This window comes from Terrapene carolina, unplaced genomic scaffold (genome assembly GCF_002925995.2).
Source record: "Terrapene carolina triunguis isolate 2854851 unplaced genomic scaffold, T_m_triunguis-2.0 Scaffold227, whole genome shotgun sequence".
Classification (NCBI taxonomy): domain Eukaryota; kingdom Metazoa; phylum Chordata; order Testudines; family Emydidae; genus Terrapene; species Terrapene triunguis.
The window spans coordinates 579,451-600,951 of NW_020664578.1; the positions used below are offsets into that span (position 1 = coordinate 579,451).

Here is a 21,501-nt window from a genome sequence, read left to right on the forward strand (position 1 = left end):
TCAATTCCAGTCTGGTGCACGCATCTCTAGCACAGCCCACTGGCCATAGCGTGGCAGAGGCGTTGGGCCAGGTCCCCAGCTGGTGTAAATCAGCGTGGCTGCACGGAGGTCAATGGAGACGCTGATCGTTCACGTGAGACGCCCGGCTCTCCGAGACGGCAGCTCCCAAGCGCAACAGGGAACGGGGGCTCAGGGCCTGGCCACAGGTGCGTGCATATCCTGGGATCGCTGGGAGAGCAGGGGTGCTGAAAACTGGGTAAGTTAAGTGCCTCAGCCCAGGGAAAGACTCCCATTGATTGAAGGGAGCCAACTCTCGGGAAAGACCCTCTATTGACTTCCTTGGGAGTGGAATAAGCCGGCCCAGATTGCCAGCCAGATGGCTTCGGTTCAAGGGGCTGATCCACACCCCGGTGACTCTTGCACCTGTCCTGGGGAGCATTTCCATCGGCTGCCATGGGCCAGGCCCTACTTCAATTGTCCATGGCTCGAGATCCTTTTTTGTTGCTGTCGCTGATGCTGCTGCTTGTTAACAGGCGACCCAGCCGCCTCCTCCCCGAGGATTTCGGATGTCCCCGTTCTGTGCCTCAGAACAGCAAGCCAGGTACGTAGACGAGCCCAACTGGGATATTCCCCTTCTCTGGCACGTGATTCTCTTCGCAGGACCACCCTGTTCTCTCCCGCAGCTGCCCAGAGGGCGTTTTCAGCCCCCAGTGAAATGATGGAGCTCAGGGGTCAAACGGAATTGATTTAGTCACAGTCGTACTCGATCAGCATGCAGATCTTTGGCTCTCCGCAGGCTTGGTGGCTGCAGGGCCTTGGCAGGCCCGGTTCTCTGCCACCCGGTTCTCTTGTGCCCTTCTTTACACCTGTGGAAAGTGGGCATAAAGCGCCACCAGCTCAGAAGGGTGGTGAGACCATTGCGCTGCGGTAAATGAATTCACAGCGACGGCAGCCCCGGAGCTTTGGCCTTTGTCTTCAGTAATCCCAGGATCCTGCAGGATTCTCAGTTCTTCCTACAAAGTCCTGAGGCCCAGCCCCTCCCAGGTCCTTTCGCTGCCTGACTCCCATGGGAGATCAGGGGCGAGACCCCTTTCAGGATCTGGGCCTCAGAGCCTTTAGCTCCCTTTGACGTCAATGTGAGTTGAAGGTTCTCCGCCCCACCCAGGATCGGGCCCTGGGTTCCATCATTCTTGGTGTTTCCCTGTGGAACCTCGTTAGGGTTGATTGAGACACAGACATAGTTAAACCAGTGCACAGGCCAGCCCTTAGCTTAGGAGACAATGTCCTTTCTGTAGCACAGGACTTAGCAGGAATGCCCCCAGCTCAAGGGGGGTTTGAATCTGGGGAGGTGATGATTTAATTGTCCTGATGTAAGATTCCTTAACGAGCCAGGACTCAATACTTGGCTATAAGCAAGCTCTCGACCGCCTGGCGGAAGGGCCATGTTGCGAATCCAGCCGTGAGAGAAGCAATTATGATTTTTTGTATGCACTGACCAGTGCCCTGCATGCTCCATCGTGTACCAATGGCTAATCAGTTAATTAATAACGGTGCTAAGCTCCTGCATGCACAGACCCCTAGAGGGTGTGCCATGATGCAGTTTTGCTCCTCCCCACCTCGCAGCATCTGCCTCTGCTACCAGGATCAGCACAGAGACGCACAGAGAGCAGTGAAGACATGGAGGTGGCCAGCAAAAAACCCTCTCTCCCTTTATTGCTAGTGATGCTGATCAGCCTCTCTCCAGGTAGGTAAACCAGAACTGGTTTAAATTGTACACGCAGAGGGCAGAGTGTGGCACAAGGACTAAGGAATACTATAATGTAAGAATTTATAGCAAAAGAGCAGGAGACTGGAGGGAGAACCAGCTGGTATGTTTTTTCCCCCATGGTAAATTGTTTTCAGTGTTTTTATGGTCGCTTTCTATGCATTTTTTTAGATTGGCTAGTTATTGAATGTTAAATTAATGTGAGTGGAATATTAAAGATATATTAATAGAGGTGTAACAGTTCTCTAGACCAATTTATTTTCACCCACTGCAGATTCGTTGCTAGATATTTTCCAGAGTGTTATCTAATCCAGTTGATTGTGTGGGGTTTTTGTTAAAAGAATGTATAACTGTGTCACCAAAGAAATAAACGAGGCTGACAATCGGGATTTCTTCCTTAGGTTGTTGATTTTTCAGGTGGCTGAGGAAAGGAGACTAGTCTCTGCAAATTTATCATCAGATTTTTATCAACAGCTCATGAACGTTATGGGCCAGATGCCCAGCTGGTGTAAACTGCTGTAGACCCACTGAACCCAGTGCAGCTTTGCCATTTTATATCAGCTGAGAGCTTGGGCTCTTATGTAAAACAAGACAGAAGAACCTCCGTTAATTCTCACTTTGCTAATCCACAAATCTAATAATTCTCACCAAAGCCGCAGTTCCTAGAGAAACCATTTAATAGCAGGGACAGATCAGCAGGGAGATCCTGTTCCTAAAACGTGCTGTTTTTACAAAATATGCTGCTGCAAAACATCATGTCACCATTTTTTTTTTAAAAAAGGATGCTTGTCTCAACCCCAAGGTTCATGATTCTGCCGTGCAGATGAGGAAGATGAAAAGACATTTCTGATAATGTACCACTTCCCAATTGCTTTCTTTGTTCTCCTCTATCTGCACAATTGTATAGGACATAGGTCTGGTGTAGCAATGAGCCGCAACCAAAAATGGGTTAGCACTGAACAAACGCAGATCCAAAAAATCTCTCTTAACAACTGCACGTCCCTGCTGTCATTTCATTAGACCGGAATTGGACTGATCCATGTACAAAATACACCATGATCACTTGGTTCAAACCAGTTATAATTCTTAACTACATACTACATCTATCTCTATCTCTCAGCATTACTCAGTGATCTTTCCCATCTATTTATCTATCCTGCTAGCTGATCTATCTTAGAGTTTCCTATGGCACCACAGTATTTACGCTTCTCCCCTTCAACTCTTAGACCTTTCTGTTATGATCCACTCTTCCCCCACGAGCAGTCAGCTTTTTCCAGTTTTCCAGGGATTTACCAAGATTAACCTGTTCCAAACAACTTCTGGGTAAACAGGATAAAAATCGCACCACGCGGACAAACTCAGGAAACGATTTCATTGTAGCAAAGTGACCCAGCCAGGGTGGTTTTTCCAAACCATTTCCTTAGACTACCCTGAACAATGGTGCGGCAGCGGCAAACGGAGCCGCTGAGACCAACTATGTCGCTGTAGAACGGTTGCCTCTTCTAAAGCGGATGTCAGTATCATGGCAAGCCCCACACATCAGTCGAGCTACTGGCCTCTGGTAAACTGGCCTGAGAACGGATGAGGACAGTGGCAAGCAGTGTTTTGCAGAGATCTTGATGAACATCCCTAAAATTAAATACAGTTGGAAGCACTAATAAAGCCAAGTGTTCCAGAGATGAGGAAGGATGGTTCAGGGGTTAGCCCCCTAGCCTGAAACTTTAATTCATATATTTTAAGACCAAAAGGGTGAATTTTGATCATCTAGTCTGGTCCCCTGTATAACACAAGCCAGAGGATTTCACCCAATTCTCAGCAGTCAAATTGACCAATTCCCTGCTCGGCCGCAAACTTCCTGTGTGACACTTAGTCTCTCTGTGCCTCAGTTTCCCCATCTGTAAAACAGGGGTACCAACCCTCCCCTGCCTCACAGGGGTGTTGTGAGACTAAATAAATTAAAGAGTTGAGGCACTCAGGTGCTACCGTCGCGGGGGTTGCTGCATCCAGGAATAGAGTAGTATCCTGTTAAGTAGTTTGCAAGTGTGTTTACTGTACTCTGGGTTTTAGAAGCCAGCCAGAGAAGTAGCGTGCATGTAGCTAGGCCTGGTGCCTTCATGTGTGTTTGGTAAACACAGTTAGTTGGGCCTCGGTGGTTAATTCATGTTGTTTTTGTTTGTTGTGGAAACATCAAAAGAAACACACCTGGGGCCACAGATGTCCCTGATACAGGCAGGTGCAAGTCGGCTCTCAGAGCTTTCAAGTTGTGGATCTGACTCAAGAGTCTGGAAATGCTGATGAGGCAAATTAACTTGGTTTAGGGCTTTGGGGCCTCATCTGCCTTCCTGGGCAGGGATTCATGACAAACAGCCCCCAGCCCAAGCCAACTCGCTTTGTGCTGCCCGTTGACAAAGGCCCTAATTCAGGGAAGTGCCGCGGGTGGAAACCCAGGTCCCCGTTCAAGTCAATGGGAGCTGTGTGGGCGGCTTGGATTTTCCCCAGAGACCAGGATTTTCAAAAGGGCTCGATACCCACAAGTGAGGCTAGATGTTCAGATATGTACGTTGGATCTCCATGGGGCGCTGTGCCCTCCAGACAGTCCAGCCCCAGGTGTGAGTGCTGAGTGCTGGGACATCTGGTCCTGAGCGCTGGAGAAAATCTGACCCGTTAGCCCGTGCTTAGCGACTTTCCTGAGTCAGGACCCGGCATTACAGGTTAGCACCCTAACCACCAGGCGTCTCTTCCTCTCTGTACAATCACTGTAAACCTGCTAGCCTCGCACAGGTGACATGCAAGGGGAGCTAAATCACAGGAAAGCCACAAGAGTTTGAAAGCACTGATTAAAAAAAAAAAAAAGAAAATCAAAGGAAGTCTCAGACAAATAGGATCAGCATAACAAAAGCCCCACGGATGCTGAGCACTTCTTATGCAGAGATGTGTACAAAGCAATGCAAAGAGGCAGCTTGTAAAGTGGGCTGCGGGAAGGCTTATAAGAAGTAAACTCTCTGATGTCGGTATTTAATCTTCTTTAATACACAGGCACAGCTGTTTCTTCTCCACATCCAAGCTGGCGTCGAGAGAAGGGAAATCACGGCTTGTGGGACTAGGGTTAAATTCAATAACGTGGCACCTTTCATCCCAAAGACTTAACACGTTCTAGCCAGAGATCGTTTCGCCCACCTCTGGGGTGGGGCAGGGCAGCTGTTTAACAGCACACCGCAACATTATTCAAGACTGCAGCCAAGTTGGAATTTAGTCAGGGCACCAGGGTTAAAACTATAAATCCTAGGTACTTTCATGGCCCCCTATCACCTTAATATCTGAGCACCCCACACTCATTAATGGATTTGTCCCCACCAAACCCCTGTGAAGCAGGGCAGTGCGACTGTCCCCGTTGTACAGATGGGGAAACGGAGGCACAGAGCAATGGCGGCCCATGTTGTCAAAGGTATTTAGGCACCTGTGATTTCGGTGAGAGTTAGGCACCTAAATACCTTTGAAGATCTGGACCTAAATGATGTGCCCAAGCTCACAGAGGAAGCCAGGCATCCCGGGTCATAGCTGGTTCCTTAACCTCGCTTCTTGGTAACAGGAGCTGGGCCTGGGGGGGCCGGAATGATCACACCCAGCTGGGAAGGGGATGCCTATAAAGGCTGAAAGAGCAGAGGTAGGAAGGGGAGCCATAGGCAGTGGCTGGCCTGTGGAGGGGACCACGGGGAAGAGCCGCCAGAAGCAGGAAACCCCTGCGCTGGAGACAGGAAGCTGCTGGGTTTACAGGGGGCTGTTTTATTTGGGGTTTTCTGACGCTTGCTGGTGGCGCTGGATCTGGTGGGAGCCTTTCCTGAGCTGGGGAGATAGGCCAGCAGCCTACAGCACCTTCTCTTCTGGCCCGAGCTGGATGAGACTAGACCCGGTCAGCTGACGGGCTGATGTCACGCTTTTAAAATCAGATTGGAGGAAACCCTGGTGTGGTATTAAACAGCTTCCCTCTCCTACCCCAGAGGTGGCTGCATTTGGGTGAGGGGTGAAATGATCCCTTTCTGTAGATGGTTTTTGTTAACCCCAGAAGGGACCATTCTGACATGGAGTCTGACCTGCAGAGCACAGCCTGGGAACCTCACCCAGTGCCTCCTGCCTCCAGCGCATAACTCCTGCCTGAGCTAGACGGAGCTTCGAGGAGCTAGCCAATCCTAAGGGGTGAGCTATTGTTTATCCAGGGCCAAATTCGCTGCTGTTGTAAATCAGAAGATTCCCATAGCAATCAATGGAGCAGTGCTGATGGGTACCTGCTGGGCATTGAGGGCGCCTATTCACGTCAATAAAGCGAAGCTAATCTACGCCATGGGGACATATGCCCCTGCTGACTCCAAGGAAGGCTTTGCCTCAGCAAAGACATCTGAGCTGGCCCGCTATCGTTCTTCAGGCAGGGCGAAACTCCCCTGCGCTGCGCACACGTGCCTGTCAACACATTTTGCAAATGCACCAGATGGTGGGGGGATCCGCTGGCCTAATCCCAAAGAAATATTAGATTTCTCAGCAGGCTTTAGTTGGCTTTTAATGAGGCTGGCATTTGTCGTTATAGAAACAAAATATAGACCGTTCATTTTCCCTCTGTCCAAGGTGATTTCAGGGCTAGGCTTTGGCAGAGGATCCCGCAACCAGACCAGCACTAACTAAAATGTATCTGAATGGTGCATGATGGCCATGTAGACACGCTCCCTGAACTATTACTCCGCAGGGGGTCTCAGCTCACCAGCTGCTTCGCTGCTGTCAATCTTTCTGCAGGTACTCGGGCAAAGGAGGAAAGCGAGGCGACTTGGCCCTGTTTATGGGGAGCCCTTCCCGAAATCTTAGGGGCTGTTGGTCTGATGAGATTCCTGCTCCAATTCTTTTCGACCAAAGCGGTTCTGAGGAACGTGGGCTAAAGAGAAACAGCTGAGCTGAGAATCTTTGCCAGTTTCCTTGTCAACAGGAAAGTCTCCGTGCAACCGGGAGGCTGGATATGGGGAAATGCATTACCCTGACCAAATGGTCTCCACATGCGGATCTAGTCCTGCAAGCCCTTGACCTCCATGAGGTTGTAATTATTATCCATCTGTTCTGCAGTGGCACCTGGCAGCTCCATTCCTGGACCAGGATCCTGCTGTGCGAGGGGCCGGACAACCGCAGAACGAAGACAGTCCCTGCCCCAAGGAGCTCACAGTCTACGGTCTAGATCATAGAAGCCTAAATGCCATCAAACTTCTATAGGGCAGTCAGGAGCCTAAACACCTTTGTGGCCTACGTGACTATTCACCTGAGTAAAGATTTGCAGGCTCAGGCAAAACTTGTGCAGGGTGAATGTACCCCATGCAAAGGGCCACTACAGAGGGCATAAGCGCCACTTAGCGCCCTCTGAAACCCTATGCTGAGAACTCCAGTGGTGCAGCGTGCCTTGTGCAAACCCTCTGCGCAGAGAGATGTTTCCCTTTCTTCTCAGCATGTGGCTACACTGCCCTCGGGGGGGGGGGGGGGATTGTGACCCCTAGTGGGGGCCAGCTGTGGTCCCTCAATTAAGGTGAACTGCAAAGAATGGGGCAGACAATCCCCATAACGCTGGTGGATAAAAAAAGGCATAAAACAGCTTCTTTATTACCTCACTGGCTACTCAGAAGTCCAAACAACAGGCCTCCATCCAGGTACCCACGTCAAATCTGATGAAAAATTCTGTAAATCTTATTTCATCGTATAAAAGAAAAGGTTCTACCAATCCCAAAGGATCGGACACATCACCTCCCAGGTTAATGAATGTTCCAGATCTTACCCAAATACACGCTACAGCCAATTCTTATTAACTAAACTAACATTTATTTAAAAACAAAAGAGAGAGGGTCTGGTTAAAAGATCAGTATACATACGGAGGTGAGTTCGATTCACTGAGGTTCAGATTCAGAGCAGAGATGGTGAGCTTTGTAGTTGCAGAGAGTTCTTTCAGCAATAGTTCATAGGTTAAAGTCCAATGTCCAAATCTCACATTCAGGGCATACCAGCCTAACTGGGGCCTCAGTCTTGCGACTCAAACTTCCCCTGATGAAGCTTAAGCAGATCTGAGATGACAGAATCAGGACCAAGGATCTTTTATACAATTTCATGTCTTTTGACAAGTTGGAATTCCTCAGGGAACAAAAGGTGATTAGGATGACTTTGAAGGAGGTCCATCACCAGCACTTAGCTATACGCATTAACATAAGGCCATTTGCTTGTTCCTCCACCATTCACAGTACATTTCAAAGAGAGATGAATGCCGAGATGTCCCACATTTACAATTCATTTACATGACAGGATGTTCTTTTGACCTCTGAATTATCAGAAAACAGCATAGACAGGGACTGCTGGTTACATTGTCCAATCTTCTCATACATATGTAAATACACAAAACCACAAACGTTATCTCTCCACATGTCTTATGAGGGTTATTTATTTGGCAGGATGTTTAGCCCTTTCTAGCCGTGCATCACAGAGGCGTTTCCCTTCTCAGCGAGTGTCTACGCTGCCCTCAGGTGTGTGACTGTGGCAGGTGTAGACACCGCGGGTATGTCTGTCTGCTGCAAACGCGCCCCCCGGCTGCAGTGTAGACATAACCTGCCGTGCTATCGAGAGCACACGGCGGGGGCAGGGGAGGTTATTTTTAAAAGAGATGCAGCCTGGAAGGGAAATTTAACAAACTAAAAACCATGTTTCAGTTCGCCTCCTTTCTGCTGCTTTTCTGTTTATCTTGTGACACGCTAGAAGGCTGTAACGTTTCTGCCTTGCCCTCTTTCTTAGATATCCTGGTTGCACAAGCACCGACACCCCTCCGCCAGGTGAATGGGATTCTGGGAGGATCAGTCGTGCTGTCTGTGGATCTGTCCCCCGGGAGAAAGGTGAAAGAAATCGAATGGAGCTTTCGTGCTGGGACAGGTGTGACGATTCAGCTGGCTGAGTTCAGTGGGGGGAAGTTTGAGCGACCCGATCCCAAGGACAGATTTAAGCAGAGGCTAGAAAGGTACAACGAGACCTCGCTGAGGATCAGGGCTCTGGAGCTGGGCGATCGCGGAGTTTATGAGGCCCGGATTAAGATAGTACCAGCAACTGTGGAGGAACAGGCCTTTCTCCTCGCGGTCTATCGTAAGTGACGACAAATGGATATTACCTAACAGCGTTTCCAGGAATACACAGTGGCTGAAGTGCTGATATTAACGATAATCCCTCACTCTTTTCATTTGTAGATCTCAAAGCAATTTACAATAGAGGTCAGAAGCGTTATCCCCATTTTACAGATGGGGAAACTGAGGCACGGGGCAGGCACATGCCTTAGGTCACCCAGCAGGAGGGAGGGCTAGCCCAGTGGTTTGAGCATTGGCCTGCTAAACCCAGGGTTGTGAGCTCAATCCTTGAGGGGGCCACTTAGGGATCTGGGGCAAAAAAATAAAAATAACTGTCAGGGATGGTACTTGGTCCTGCTAGTGAAGGCAGGGGGCTGGACTCAATGACCTTTCAAGGTCCCTTCCAGTTCTATGAGGTAGGTATATCTCCATATATTTATTGTTTAGACTGAGCAGCCAGACGGCTCCCGTCACCCTTTCCCCAGGTGAACAGGAGGTGAACTGTTTACCTAGTGCTTGGGATGACCCAGACATGCTTGTTACAATACAATCCCAGCAGCTGTAGCGCACGTTTTCTGGGGTTACGAGGGCTCCCTGATAGACAAGACGGGTGGCCAGGTACCATATCACGCCATCTGCTGCAGGGAGATCACTGGAGCTGCTGCACCTCCCGTGGTTTACAAAGACAAGGGTCTATCAGCAGGGAATCATCCAGGCGGGCTCCTGGGGTCTCGAACCTGCTTCCCCCACCTGGGCCCGCTAAGAGGCTGGATGGATCAACTTTCTGGGTGTGTTGCAAAACCCATCCACTTGGGTCCTGATTCCACTCCCATTGGAGTCGTCAGCAAAACTGCCATTGCCTGCGTCAGGCCCTTGGGGGTGAGATAGACAGAGGCAGCGGTGGCTCCAGGCACCAGCGCTCCAAGCGTGTGCCTGGGGCGGCAAGCCGCGGCGGGCGCCCTGCCGGTCCCTGCGAGGGCGGCAGTCAGGCAGCCTTCAGCAGCATGCCTGCGGGAGGTCTGCCGGTCCCGTGGATTCGGCAACAATTAGGCGGCGGGTACGCCGAAGCTGCGGGACCAGCCGACCTGCCGCAGGCGTGCCGCCGAAGGCAGCCTGCCTGCTGTGCTTGGGGCGGCAAAAATGCTAGAGCTGCCCCTGGACGGAGGGAAGAGCTGGCAGGCTCATTGGGGGGGACGGACTGTCCTTTTGTTCTATGTTTATGCAGCTCCTAGCACCTTGGAGCTCTAGTTCCTGCCTGGCGCTGCTGGGGGAGAACCGAGCCATGGCAGGTCTACCTGGAGATACAAAGGCATTTCCATGGGAGATCGTATCTTTGACTCCGTTGTCAAAGCCCCGGGGCTTTGGTTGGGCGTTTTGTGTCTGGTGACAGACTGGAGGAATGAACACACAAAGGAAAACTCAGCCCCAGTTTCCCCACTGTGGACAGCCGGCCGAACCAGCCCTCTCCCCGCCCCCCATGCTGATGTGAGGTTAAGGCCGTGTCTACACTGGAAACTCTACAATGGCACTGCCACTGTGGTGTGAACACTTGCTACAGCCACGGTAGGGCTTGTTCCATCCCTGTGGTCAATCCATCTCTCCCAGACGCAGGTAGCAGCTAGGTCAACGGAAGAATTCTTCCATCAACCTAGCGCTGCCTATGCTGGGGCGTAGGGTGGTTTAATTACATCTCTCAGGGGGTGAGAAATTCTCCCCCCCACCCCCGAGCAACGTAGCTGGGTCAACCTCACCTTCTCCTGTAGACCACCTCTGTGATTGCCCGTCCCCTGGACCGTGCTGTTGAGTTACACTCAGAACTCCTGCGTTCCGAGGAATTTCTGCCTCGTTAAGGGCGCGCTCAGTCACGCTCTTCCCTTCTGGAACTTCCAACCTGCCCTGGGATGGGGTGAATGGGGTGTGGGGGCTCCGAGCAGCAAGGATCAGCTGTCACGGTGACCGGAGCCTATCCCATTCCTCTGAGTGTCGCTTGTCTTTGAACACAGAGCCAGTGCCACAGCCCCAGATCCGGAGTCATCTGCTCGCCAGCACGCTGGAGGGCTGCAACGTCACGCTGCAGTGCCAGGGCTCGGGGAAGGGAAATGTGAGCATCTCCTGGGGGAGAGGCAACCCGGTCCAAGAGCTGGATCCCGGTCGGCACCAGCTCTCCCCTGATGGCAGGATACTCCAGCTGTCTCTGCAGCCCAGCTCCCTGAACGCCACCTACACCTGCACGGTCAGCAACCCTGTGGATCAGAAGATCGTCGCCTTCGACCTGCAGAGCATCTGCCGCAGTGGAGGTGAGGGGTTTGTGGCCTGTCTCTGTTGATGGCAACACCTGATGCTTTGTTTCAGGGAGAGAGTGCGGTCTAGTGGTTAGGTCACCAGCTTGGCACTCCAGAGACCTCACTTTTATTCCCAGCTCAGCCACTAACCTGCTAGGTGGCCTGGGTCCAGCCACTCCCTCCCCCCCCCCCCGGTGCCTTAGTTTCCGTCTGTAAAAACGAGGGACGATCCCGCCTCTCTACCTCACTTCGGTGTCCTGATGCTACGTTTGCTCGTGCTGCCCAGATGGGGATGGGAGCCGCAGATTTGATGAGGGGCGTGAGGAGTTGCCCTGAGAAACACTGACCCGTTTGCTACACAGCGTAGAAAGGGACCGCGTGCCTCAGGGAATTTGGGGCGTTGGTTTGTATCCAGCTCAGTCATCGTTGGGTCTGGTTACTCTTCAGAGAGGCACCATGTGACCAGATAACACCCCCATGACTGGGAGCAAATGGCCTTGCTGGGGGTAGAGTCTGAAGTCCCCTTCTCACTAGGGTCTGTCCCACACCCACTGAAGGTTCCCCTTCGGCTCAGGCCCCAGCAGCGGCGTCTCCTTCAGCCGCGGCCTGATGGCTAGGGGACGTTAAGCCCTGGCTCTTCATTACCCACAAGCCCTGGTGGGATGCTGCTAACCTCCGGCCTCTGCCATTCCAGATGCAGACGCGTCCTTCTCGAAGCCGGGGTACATTGTGCTGACTTTCTTCCTGTTAGTGCTAAGCCTTGGGACTGCCGTCTGGTGTTGGCGGATGAACAACGAGAAGTCGGCTGACCCGGGTAAGGAAAGCCCTTTCCAGCCCACCGCTCGCACCAGGGCTGGACTCTGCCGTGATGTCTGAACTAGAGCCCTGTGGCAGGACTGGGATCCCGCAGGATGCGCTGCTGTAATAGCGGGAGTGGGATGAAATAATAGTCCTGTGCAGGGCTCTGATCTGAACTCTCTTCTGCAAAGGGGGCTAGAATCTGGCTTTTTTTTTTTTTTTTTAAGGCGCACTGAGACTCTCCCATAATCACATGACTCCGGGAGCTAGGGCTTTAAGAAACACACCAACTACCACGAGGCTCACAATAAACTCATGAGAGTTGGCCACGGGGAGAATAGGCCCAATGCCCGGCATAGTCAAGGCCTTAACCCCTTTTTCATTATGATCTGAACATAGGCGCCGACTCTGTGGGTGCTCCGGGGCTGGAGCACCCACGGGCACCCACTGGCAGCCAAGCTCCCACGTCCTCACTCCTCCGCCTACCTCCCAACGCTTCCCGCCTTGCCGCCACCAAACAGCTATTCGGCGGCATGTTGGGAGAGAGAGGGAGGGGGAGGAGCGGGAATGTGATGCGCTCAGGGGAGGAGGCAGGGCCGGGGTGGGGATTTGGGGAAGGAGTCGGAATAGGGGCAGTGAGGGGGCGGAGTTGGGGCGGGGACTTTGGGGAAGGGGTTAGAATGGGGGCGGGGCTGGGGGCAGAGGCGGGTCAAGCACCCACCGGCGGGAGCAGAAGTCCGTGCCTATGGATCCGAATGTACCCAGGATCCAGCATCTTAGCATCAAACATGCCGATTGTGTCTTCTCTGGAGAAGGACTCGCATGGATTCCCTGCCCGTGATTTGGTGGGGGTGGCTCTGTGGATTTGGAGCTGTGCGGCGGGGCTCAGCTCACGACAGACGTGAGACGTGACGGGCAAAGATCCCGACGCTCCGGGCTGCTTTTCTCGCTCCTCTCTTAACCTCACGCTCTTTCCTCAGCTGCCACCCCCACGGGCCCCGTGGAAGAAAGTCCGTCCGACCCGCAGTACGCTGAGATCATGAGGAGTCCCCCTGAAGGAAATGACCAGGTGAGTGCTCTGAGCTGAGGTTATCCAGCAGCAGCCTTCCCCGCCGAGCCCCAGCTCTGCCTTGTGCAGGGGGATGGCCGGACTCTTTCATTAGACATTAGCAATAAGTGCTGCAGCAGGCAGAGCTGTCGGAAAGAGATCCTCTCTCTGGATGTCTCGCCCTTTGTGTGTTTGGACTGCGAGCTCTCTAGGAGCGGGATTCTGACTCCCTCTTTAAACATCCTTATTGTGTCCGCTGCGGGCCGGAGCAGGAAGTTACATCCTCTTGCTACGGCCAACAGGTGCTGCTGTTTTGCCCAGCAGAAACGATCACTTCTGTCAACCACGAGCTGCCTGGTGCGAGGAGGAGAGGGAGTAGCGGGTGGGCTCTTTCTCTCTTTGGCGTGTGCGTTGCTCCTTTCTGTCCGTTGTGTCGCTCTTCGGTCTGGGTGTGGCTGCTCTTTGCTCTGTGTGTGTGTGTGTGTGTGTGTGTGTGTGTGCATCTCCTCTGGGGAGCGTCCGGCTCTGCGCCCGGGGAGGCGTGCGTAAGTGTCTGCCTGACTTCTCTCTCGGCTGGGTTGTGTGCGTGCGTGGACACGTGATGCTCCTGTGTGCTGCATGCTGTTCCCCTGTCTGGCTTGTGCATCTCCTCCGGGGCTGCGGCTGTCATTCGGGTGCGCGTACAGCTTCTCTGTGTGTTGCTCCATTCTGGGGGCCGGGGCTGTCTTTCTCGTAGGTGCATGTGTCCTTCCTGGAAGGGTGTTGCTCTCTCTGCCGTGTGTCTGTCTCTTCTCTTCCCTTTGGAGGTGTGATCTCCCCCGGGTGTGTACCTCACTGGGGGGTACCCTTGTATGTCTCTTGTATGGCTCCTATTCGGGCTGCCCCTAACACCCTCCCGTCCACACACAACCCTCTCACCTGAGTTCAGTGGCACTTTCAAACCTGCACTAGCTGGCTCCGCGGAGGGTGGTTAGAGCCAAGATGCTGCTTTCACTCAGGCTGGTCCCCCACCCGCTTTGCGGCGTCGCTGCAGGCTACAGCCCGCCTAGCCCTCCGGCGCCTTCCCACAATCCCCTACATGCCCAGAAGGACGAACAAGTTTCCCACAAACCACTGGGAAAGAATCTGAGAGGCTGGGCTCACGGCAGCGCTAAGGGCCGGGGGATCTGTCCCCAGAAGTCCTAGCGGCATGGGTGGGGAGTGCAAACACCAGTGGGGACTCAGTAACATGGGCGGGGCTTTGCAGGGCGGCTGCTCAGAGCCCGGCTGTGCTGTGCGGTGAAGACAGATCGTAGGAGCCTTCAGTGTGTCGTCCTACACCACATCCGCACTGGCCTGTTTATTGTTCCTTGTTTAGGTTTCGGGAGGGGAGCAGGCCAGCTGGTCCTCTGGCTGTGTTTGCACATGGAGGAGCTCTCCGGGCGGGCACTGCACATGTGGGGAATGTGGAGAGGTGCCCACACACACACACACCGTCTTTGTCTACACACACACACACACCCCATCTTTGTCTACACACACACTCTCTCTCTCTCTCTCTCTGTCTTTATCTACACACACACACCGTCTTTGTACACACACACACCATTTTTGTCTACACACGCACGCGCGCGCACACACACGTCTTTGTCTATACACTGACGCAGAGGCCGGGAGTCCCAAGGGTTCAGATGCATCCTGTCCCGCAATGCAGGCTGGAAACTACCCAGTAGTCTTTGCCTACAGCAGAAGTATAAGGTACTATGGGATCAGTGGCTCCAGGATCCCAGAATGCACTGGTACAGCCACAGGTTGGCATGCTGCACCAAGACATTGTTATGTGAACATGAACCCCAGCTGCCCAAGTGTGCCATGTCTCCCTCTAGTGACTGGTATGCAGAGAGGATAACAACCTACTACTGCTGTTGGTTAACAGTGTTGTTCCTTTAGCTCAAGTCGATGTGGTTTGTGCTTCTTGAGGCTGAAGGTGCTGGGTTTATCCATGCTGAGGACCCATGGTGAGGTCGTTACAGACACATCAACCCATTGCAAGGACTGAGGACCAAACATTTCAGACAAACAATGTTCCTACCAGGGTTTCCTCATTTAGCATAGCGGTTTGAGTTTGGAGGGGTGAGATGAAGCCATGTCCACTGCTGCGAAGGTAACAGCACTGTGTGTCATGTCCCGCTCTGGTCTGCCTAGAGGATAACAACCTACAACTGTTACCAGTTAATGGAGTTGCTCTGCTAGCTCAGGTGGTAGAAGTCTGTGCTTTGGCACATTCAATCCTTGCTGATTTGGGGGGAGAATTTTTAGCAAATTCATCTGCAGAGAAAACGGCTTGCAAAGTCCTTCCAATAACAAACGTGTCTGCTTTTGATTCAGGCCCTACGTCACCTGGAAAATAACACGGAGCGGAGCCCACAGAAAGAGCCTCTAATCACCACCATCTATGACAAGCTCCAAAGGACTCCCGAGAATACATCCGAGGAGGTCACATAGGCCCCCAGGTAAGGGGGACGCTGCTTTCTGTCCATGTGTTTAAAGAAGTGGCCAAGGGAGAGCGCGGGGGATGGGAGGACCTGGAAAGGTTTGGAGAGTGAGCTGGACTCAGGTAAAGCATCCAGGGGTTGAGATGCTCTTCCGCAGCTGCTGCTGTTTACCCAGAGCTGGACATTTTACAGCATGGGAATAATGACCTAGTGCCTAGCTCTTCTCGTCCCTAGGTCTCAATGCACTTTACAAAGGAGGTCAGGATCCTTATGCCCATTTCACTGATGGGGAAACTGAGGCACAGAGCGAGGCAGTGACTTGCCAAGCAGGCCAGTAGCAGAGCCAGGGATAAAACCCAGGTCTCTATCTGCTAGGCCACACTGCCTCCTCCAAAGGGTCACATCTCAAGGGACTGGCCTTGTCTGTAGCCAAAGTCACAGTGGCTTAATTTAAACCACTTGAAAAACCAATTTAGTTAAACCAATACAAGCCCCTGAGTGGATGCTCTTAATTCATTTTAAATCTGGTTTGTCGATTTAGTTGAATTGGATGAGGAACTGATGAACTCACTCACTACAAACCAGTTTCAAATCAGATTACGAGTGTCCACACAGGGAGCTAGCACCCGTTTAACTGAACTGGTTGCAAATCCGTCCTTTACTCAACCCGCTGCTGCGCTGAAGACGGACGAGGCCTTAGACCCAAATTTTCAGAAGTGGCCTCTGTCCTGGAACGGGGCAGGTGTTGGGTCCCAGCGGGAGGTGCTGGATTTTCAAGAGAGCTCAGCGCTCGGCAGCTCCTGTTGGGAAAACGGAGACGTCTCCTCGCTTCTTGAGAACAATGGAGACTCCCCTCCCTGCTTGCTGAGGGCAACGGGGCTGGCTGAGTGTGGGGCACTCTTGAAAACCTGGCCAGAGGTGCTGAGCTCCAGCAGCTTCCACCGACTGCAGAGAGATGGATGGAGGGAGGGAAGAGAACAGACTCTCCCATCCCACCTGGCCGATCACTCCATCTCCTTCACAGGCAGGTTGGGATGGGGGTAGGGGGGTTGAGAGCCATTGAACCAAACTGTAAACCGTGTATATGATGGAAACTACTTCAAGCCAGGGGGTGCGGCAGCCCCCCAAGTTCCAGCACCTCTGGGTGGGGAAGAGAAAGAGAACAATCAAAAGGGCCACTCCTGGGAACGTGGGACTGGGCGTACTGCGAGGGGCGAGGTCATCAGCTGCTGTAACTCGGTGTAGCTCTGGGGAGAGGTGCTGTTTGGCACCAGCTGAGAATCTGGGCCCGTCTGATCAGTCATTTCCTGCCGATGCTTTAGGACACAGGCGGTGGGGGGAGGCGTGCTGGCCAGGCACTGAGGCCTTCTCTCTTTCCCGGCAGGAACCAGACGTGGTGGCGTATCAGAGCTTACCAAGGGCTTTGAAGTGCAATGTGTGCCCCACTCAAACTCTGTAGCCGAACGGTCTCCGTTCCACCCACGAACCCGAATGGAAGAAGACACCTTCTCCAGCTCTGGAGCCTGCCTCGTGACGCTTCCCCACCCCACCCCTGTTTCGGAACCTCGTGTGTGAAGCCCTCAGCAACTGTTTTGGGAAGGAGGAACCCGAGTGAAGGCGGAGGAGCGGACTCTGGGAGGGAACAGGACATGCAGCGCTGGCGCCTGCGAAAGCAAAGGGCCGTGCGGGCTAAGGCGACATCTGCCCTTTCGCCGCGGGCCGGGGGAGAACACAGCACGGCTCGCCCCCCCTGCGGGAGGACATTAGCCAACCGGATGGAGCCCGTCTTTCCATGGTTGGTGCGCTGTCCTCCAGCAGGAGCAGCGTCTCGTCACCAACCGCGGAGCAGGAGGGTGGCGAGAGGCAACGCGCCCCGGTGCAGAATGTCCCGCGCCGAGAAGGAAACACTCACGTCTGAGCCTGGCCCGCTAGCTGCGTGACTGAAGAAGCAACGTTGGAAAATGGGCTCCCCGGGGATGGAGGCACCGTTCTGGCTGCGTGATGCGGCAGGGCCGTGGGCGGGGAGGGACTTGGATGCACCATGTATTTATTTATCTATTATTCCGTTTGATAATGCTAGCGCCCTGCAGGGTCGATGTACATGTGACTGAGACATCGGATCCGGGGGCCTGTTCTCTTTGTGATCGTTGGAGGAAGGGAAGTTTTCTGAAGTAGAAATAGGAGCAGATGGTGCTGTGGCTTGGGGGGAGGGGAACTACAGGCGGAGGAGAGGAAGATAGGAGTGTGTCTGATTTACAGTTGGTTGGCTGACTGAGGGTACTGGGGATTCACTGATCGGTAGAAATTGGCTGAGTAAACGGCAGTCAGATTGCGGTTTGCCGCAGAACAGTCTGGATCCCGTTGGAGAAATAAAAGTAAAATCTCCCCGCGTGCCGAATCCCGCAAGGCGGAAAGGCGCAGGGGCAAAGCTACACGTGGCTGGCAGAAAAGCAGCACAGAATATCCCGCTCGCAGCAGGCTCTTCCCAGGGCTAATCTGGTTGGGACCTGGGGGGAGGTGTTGAGGAAGATCCAGGGAGCTGAGGGTGACTTGGCAGAAGCGAGATTAATGAGGGACAAACTGACCAGGTTAAAGACTCGGGGCTAGATTCTGCCGCTGGGCTCACTAGGATTGCTTGGAGCAAAGTGCCACTGAAAGTGAGCCAGGGTGGCAGAACCTGGCCGTGGGGAAGGCCCTGAAGCTCGTGCGGCAGGGCGGAGCTGAGCCCCGTCAGGTGCAACCTCAAGAAGGAATCGGAGTCGGGAGTCTGGTTCCAGCCTTACCTGCCCCCCAGAGCAATAAGTTACTGCAGTCCCTGAAAGGGAGCATGTCCCCTCTTGCTTATAGGGGTAACGTCTAGGGAGGGGCGACCCGAGATCTGGAAGGTCTTACACTCTTCCCCCTTTCGCCCCTGCTTGGCCAAGGAAGAGAAGGACACAGTCCAGCAGCAGGGAATTACCGGGAAGGACAATGAGTGTGTCTCAGATTGGCCCGAAGATGCTCACACGGTGGTGGTTCCCTGTAGAGGTGAATGGCAGAGGAGTGGGGGTTCATGAGGGTAGCTAGCCCCAAGGTGTTCTGTTACTGGGAGCCTGGTCTTGCTGTTACTACATCAAAGGGCTAATTGCGATTAGACATCTGTGTGCCGAGTACCACCCCCCTGCTGTTTATAGCACTCACACCATGGAAACCCTCTCCCAGAGCTGCCAAGCAACCCTCAGACGTGAAAGGACCCGGCAGACCAGCACAAAATGGTCCTGTGTTCTGGGAAAGTTCCCCTTTAAGTTCAGAGAAGCTCTTCAGAGGGGAAATCATCAAAACCCCCAAAATCAAAAATTTCAGGGGCCGGGGGGAGGAAAAGAAAATTTGCTGCCGGATTTGGTTGGGCAGCTGTGATCAGGATTGTTCTGCTCTCTAGCGACACATGCAAGAGAGGGAGAGGCGTTGGGCGGCACGCGCTGATCCCGGACCCACCTCCCACGCAGTAACTGGGAAAAGCTCTGGTGGGGGAAGGCAGCAGGGGTCTAGTGCTTGGAGGATCTCCATGCTTCCTTCCTCCTGTCTCTCCTGTCTATTGACACTGGGGGGTTCGCAGGGGATGGACTGTCTCTGTGTCTAGCAGAGCCTAGGCCCTCATCTCAGTGGGCAACTCCAGGCCTTCTTGTAAAATAACTCAGAACGGAGCAGGGGCCTCTCCTGTGAAACCCAACGGTGGTGTGTGTGTGTGGAGAAGTAGCCCCCTCCGCTGAAGTGTTTCCAAGCCTGCTTTTACCCTGGCTTCAGTCCCCGGTTAGATTAGTCTGTCCAGTAAAGCATCGGATGACTTGTGCTCTATTCATGCAAATATAAGGAAACGTATGCCACTTTACAACCAACCGCGATGGGTTTTTTCTGTTGGTGGGAGCGGGCGATGGGCCTTTGCAGTAGGGTTTGGAGCTCTTCGGGCCTGTTCTCCTGAAGCAGCGAGCACCCGCACCTGCGGTGGATGGCGACAGATGCTGCTTTCACCCCCTTGGCCGGAGAGCAGTGGGGTGTTTGGATCGGGGAGCTGATCAGGGAGTGTCTCTTCACCCTGTTATTTCCTGTGATGTGCAAACCAAAATGCTCCAGGATTCCTGCGCTGAGAAAAGAGACCTTGGTCTCTCTTGCTTTGTGCATCCCGCACCAACCATGGGAAGCTCGGTCCTTACCTGCTTTCGCAGGGGGAGGGGAGGGGAGAAGCAGCAATGCCCAGACCCCCCAGTGACGGTCATAGCCGGCGCCATGCCAGCTTCAGAGTAGGAGCCGCCCGACGCCGTTCCCGTTCACCGATGGGGGGACGGGCTCTCCGGAGCTTGCCTCCTGTATTCGGTGACTTGCCTCATTGCCATGCTGGGCTTGTGTGTAGAGTCTCCCCGTGGTGATTTCCCCTTTCAGGTCCCAGTCCCAATGGCCCCTGCTCCTGACCGTTCCCGCCCCCTCCCTCCTGTATGCGACGCTAGCCCTGCCTACGCTCGCCTGCCCAACCAACCCTTTGCCAGTCCTCTCGCTCCTGGGGGGGCGGGGATATCTCTCGCTGTCCTGTTTGGCGTGGGGGTTTGTGCCTCTGAGGTGACCCCCTCTGTCTTTTGAGGACATGGAGCACCCCCTGAAATCCTGACTGGGATCCTGCCCCCACTCTGCTCCCCACCCTCGGGGTGCCCCAGGGACATGACCCAATGGCAGTTTTGAAATCCCCTCAGTTGGGTCCCAACATGGTCCCCCAGTGGCTACACGGGAAGTTTACTCCTAGGCCCTTGGCCTCACCTGGCAGCACCAGGTGGCCGTGCTGTGGGGCCCTTCTGGGTGCTGTGCCGGCCACCCTGCTGTGCTGTGGGACCCTGTGGGCGTCGGCGCGTTGAACCCGCCCTGCCCAACGTCTCGGTGAGAGAGGCAGCTCCCAGGCCGCTCTCTGCTCCATCCTAGCTCGGCTGGTTTCAGCACCTGCCACCCGCTGCTCTCGCCTCCCGGGGACGAGACCGTAGCCCAGCACAGGGACTGATGGGCCGGAGAGCCCATGAGGGGTCGTCTGCCGCAGCCCGGCTGAGGACACAGCCGCTGTGAGGAGAACGCCGAGCGAAGCAGGCAGCGGCTACAACACAGATGCCAAAGCCCTGAGGCCGCTACCCACAGGTGAGCAGGTCGGGGTCCCACCATCAAGTAGCCACAGGAAGCCAGGGCAAGTGACAGCAGTGCCCACTGCAGGGGGACGCAGCCAGGTCATGAGAGGGAGCTGTGGCGTCGCTGCAAACAGTTGGCACACCTGGACTGCAGGACCACGGGCAGGACCAGGAGGGGATAAAAGAGCCTCAGGCAACAGCAAGTTGAGGCTTGAAATGAGGCGAAGGTTTCTCACCATCAGAGGAGTGAGGTTCTGGAACAGCCTCCCAAGGGGAGCCGTATGGGCAAAAAACCTAACTGGCTTCAAGACTGAGTTTGAGACGTTTATGGAGGGGATGGTACGATGGGACTGCCCACAATGGTATGTAGCAGCAAATATCTCCAATGGCCGGAGATGGGACACTGGACAGGGAGGGCTCGGAGTTACTACAGAGAATTCTTTCCCAGGGGTCTCGCTGGTGGGTCTCGCCCACATGCTCAGAGTCTAACTGGAAAAAGAACAGGAGGACTTGTGGCACCTTAGAGACTAACACATTTACTTGGGCATAAGCTTCCGTGGGCTAAAACCCACTGCATCGGATGCACAGAGTGGAAAATACAGTAGGAAGATAGATATACACAGAGAACATGAAAAATGGGGGTTGCTTTACCAACTCTAACAAGACAATCCAATTAAGGTGGGCTATTAGCAGCAGCAGGAAAAATCACTTTTGTCGTGGTAATCAGGGTGGCCCATTTCAAACAGTTGACAGGAAGGTCCGAGTAACAGTAGGGGGGGAAATTAGCATGAGGAAATAGATTTTAGTTTGTGTAATGACCCAGCCACTCCCAGTCTTTATTCAGGCCTAATTTGATGGTGCCCAGTTTTCAAATT

General features: G+C 53.7%; 1 protein-coding gene across 1 annotated transcript; it reads left to right on the top strand.

Moving 5' to 3' along the window:
• The first annotated feature begins 1,662 nt into the window (after positions 1-1,662).
• Positions 1,663-19,311, top strand: LOC112105553 (hepatocyte cell adhesion molecule-like). Its single transcript, XM_024198397.2, has 7 exons — positions 1,663-1,744; positions 8,567-8,908; positions 10,890-11,183; positions 11,863-11,982; positions 12,947-13,035; positions 15,382-15,506; positions 16,873-19,311. Exons 1-6 carry the CDS (start codon positions 1,678-1,680, stop codon positions 15,496-15,498), a joined length of 1,029 nt encoding a protein of 342 aa, XP_024054165.1. The 5' UTR covers positions 1,663-1,677; the 3' UTR covers positions 15,499-15,506; positions 16,873-19,311.
• The last annotated feature ends 2,190 nt before the right edge of the window (positions 19,312-21,501 follow it).

What these genes read in the sequence shown, in the direction of transcription:
- LOC112105553 (XM_024198397.2), top strand. Translation starts at nt 1,678, where the DNA reads ATGGAGGTGGCCAGCAAAAAACCCTCTCTCCCTTTATTGCTAGTGATG. An exon ending in CTTTCTCCTCGCGGTCTATC is followed by an intron (nt 8,909 to 10,889) that starts GTAAGTGACGAC and finishes CTTTGAACACAG; the next exon opens with AGCCAGTGCCACAGCCCCAG. An exon ending in CCCCTGAAGGAAATGACCAG is followed by an intron (nt 13,036 to 15,381) that starts GTGAGTGCTCTG and finishes CTTTTGATTCAG; the next exon opens with GCCCTACGTCACCTGGAAAA.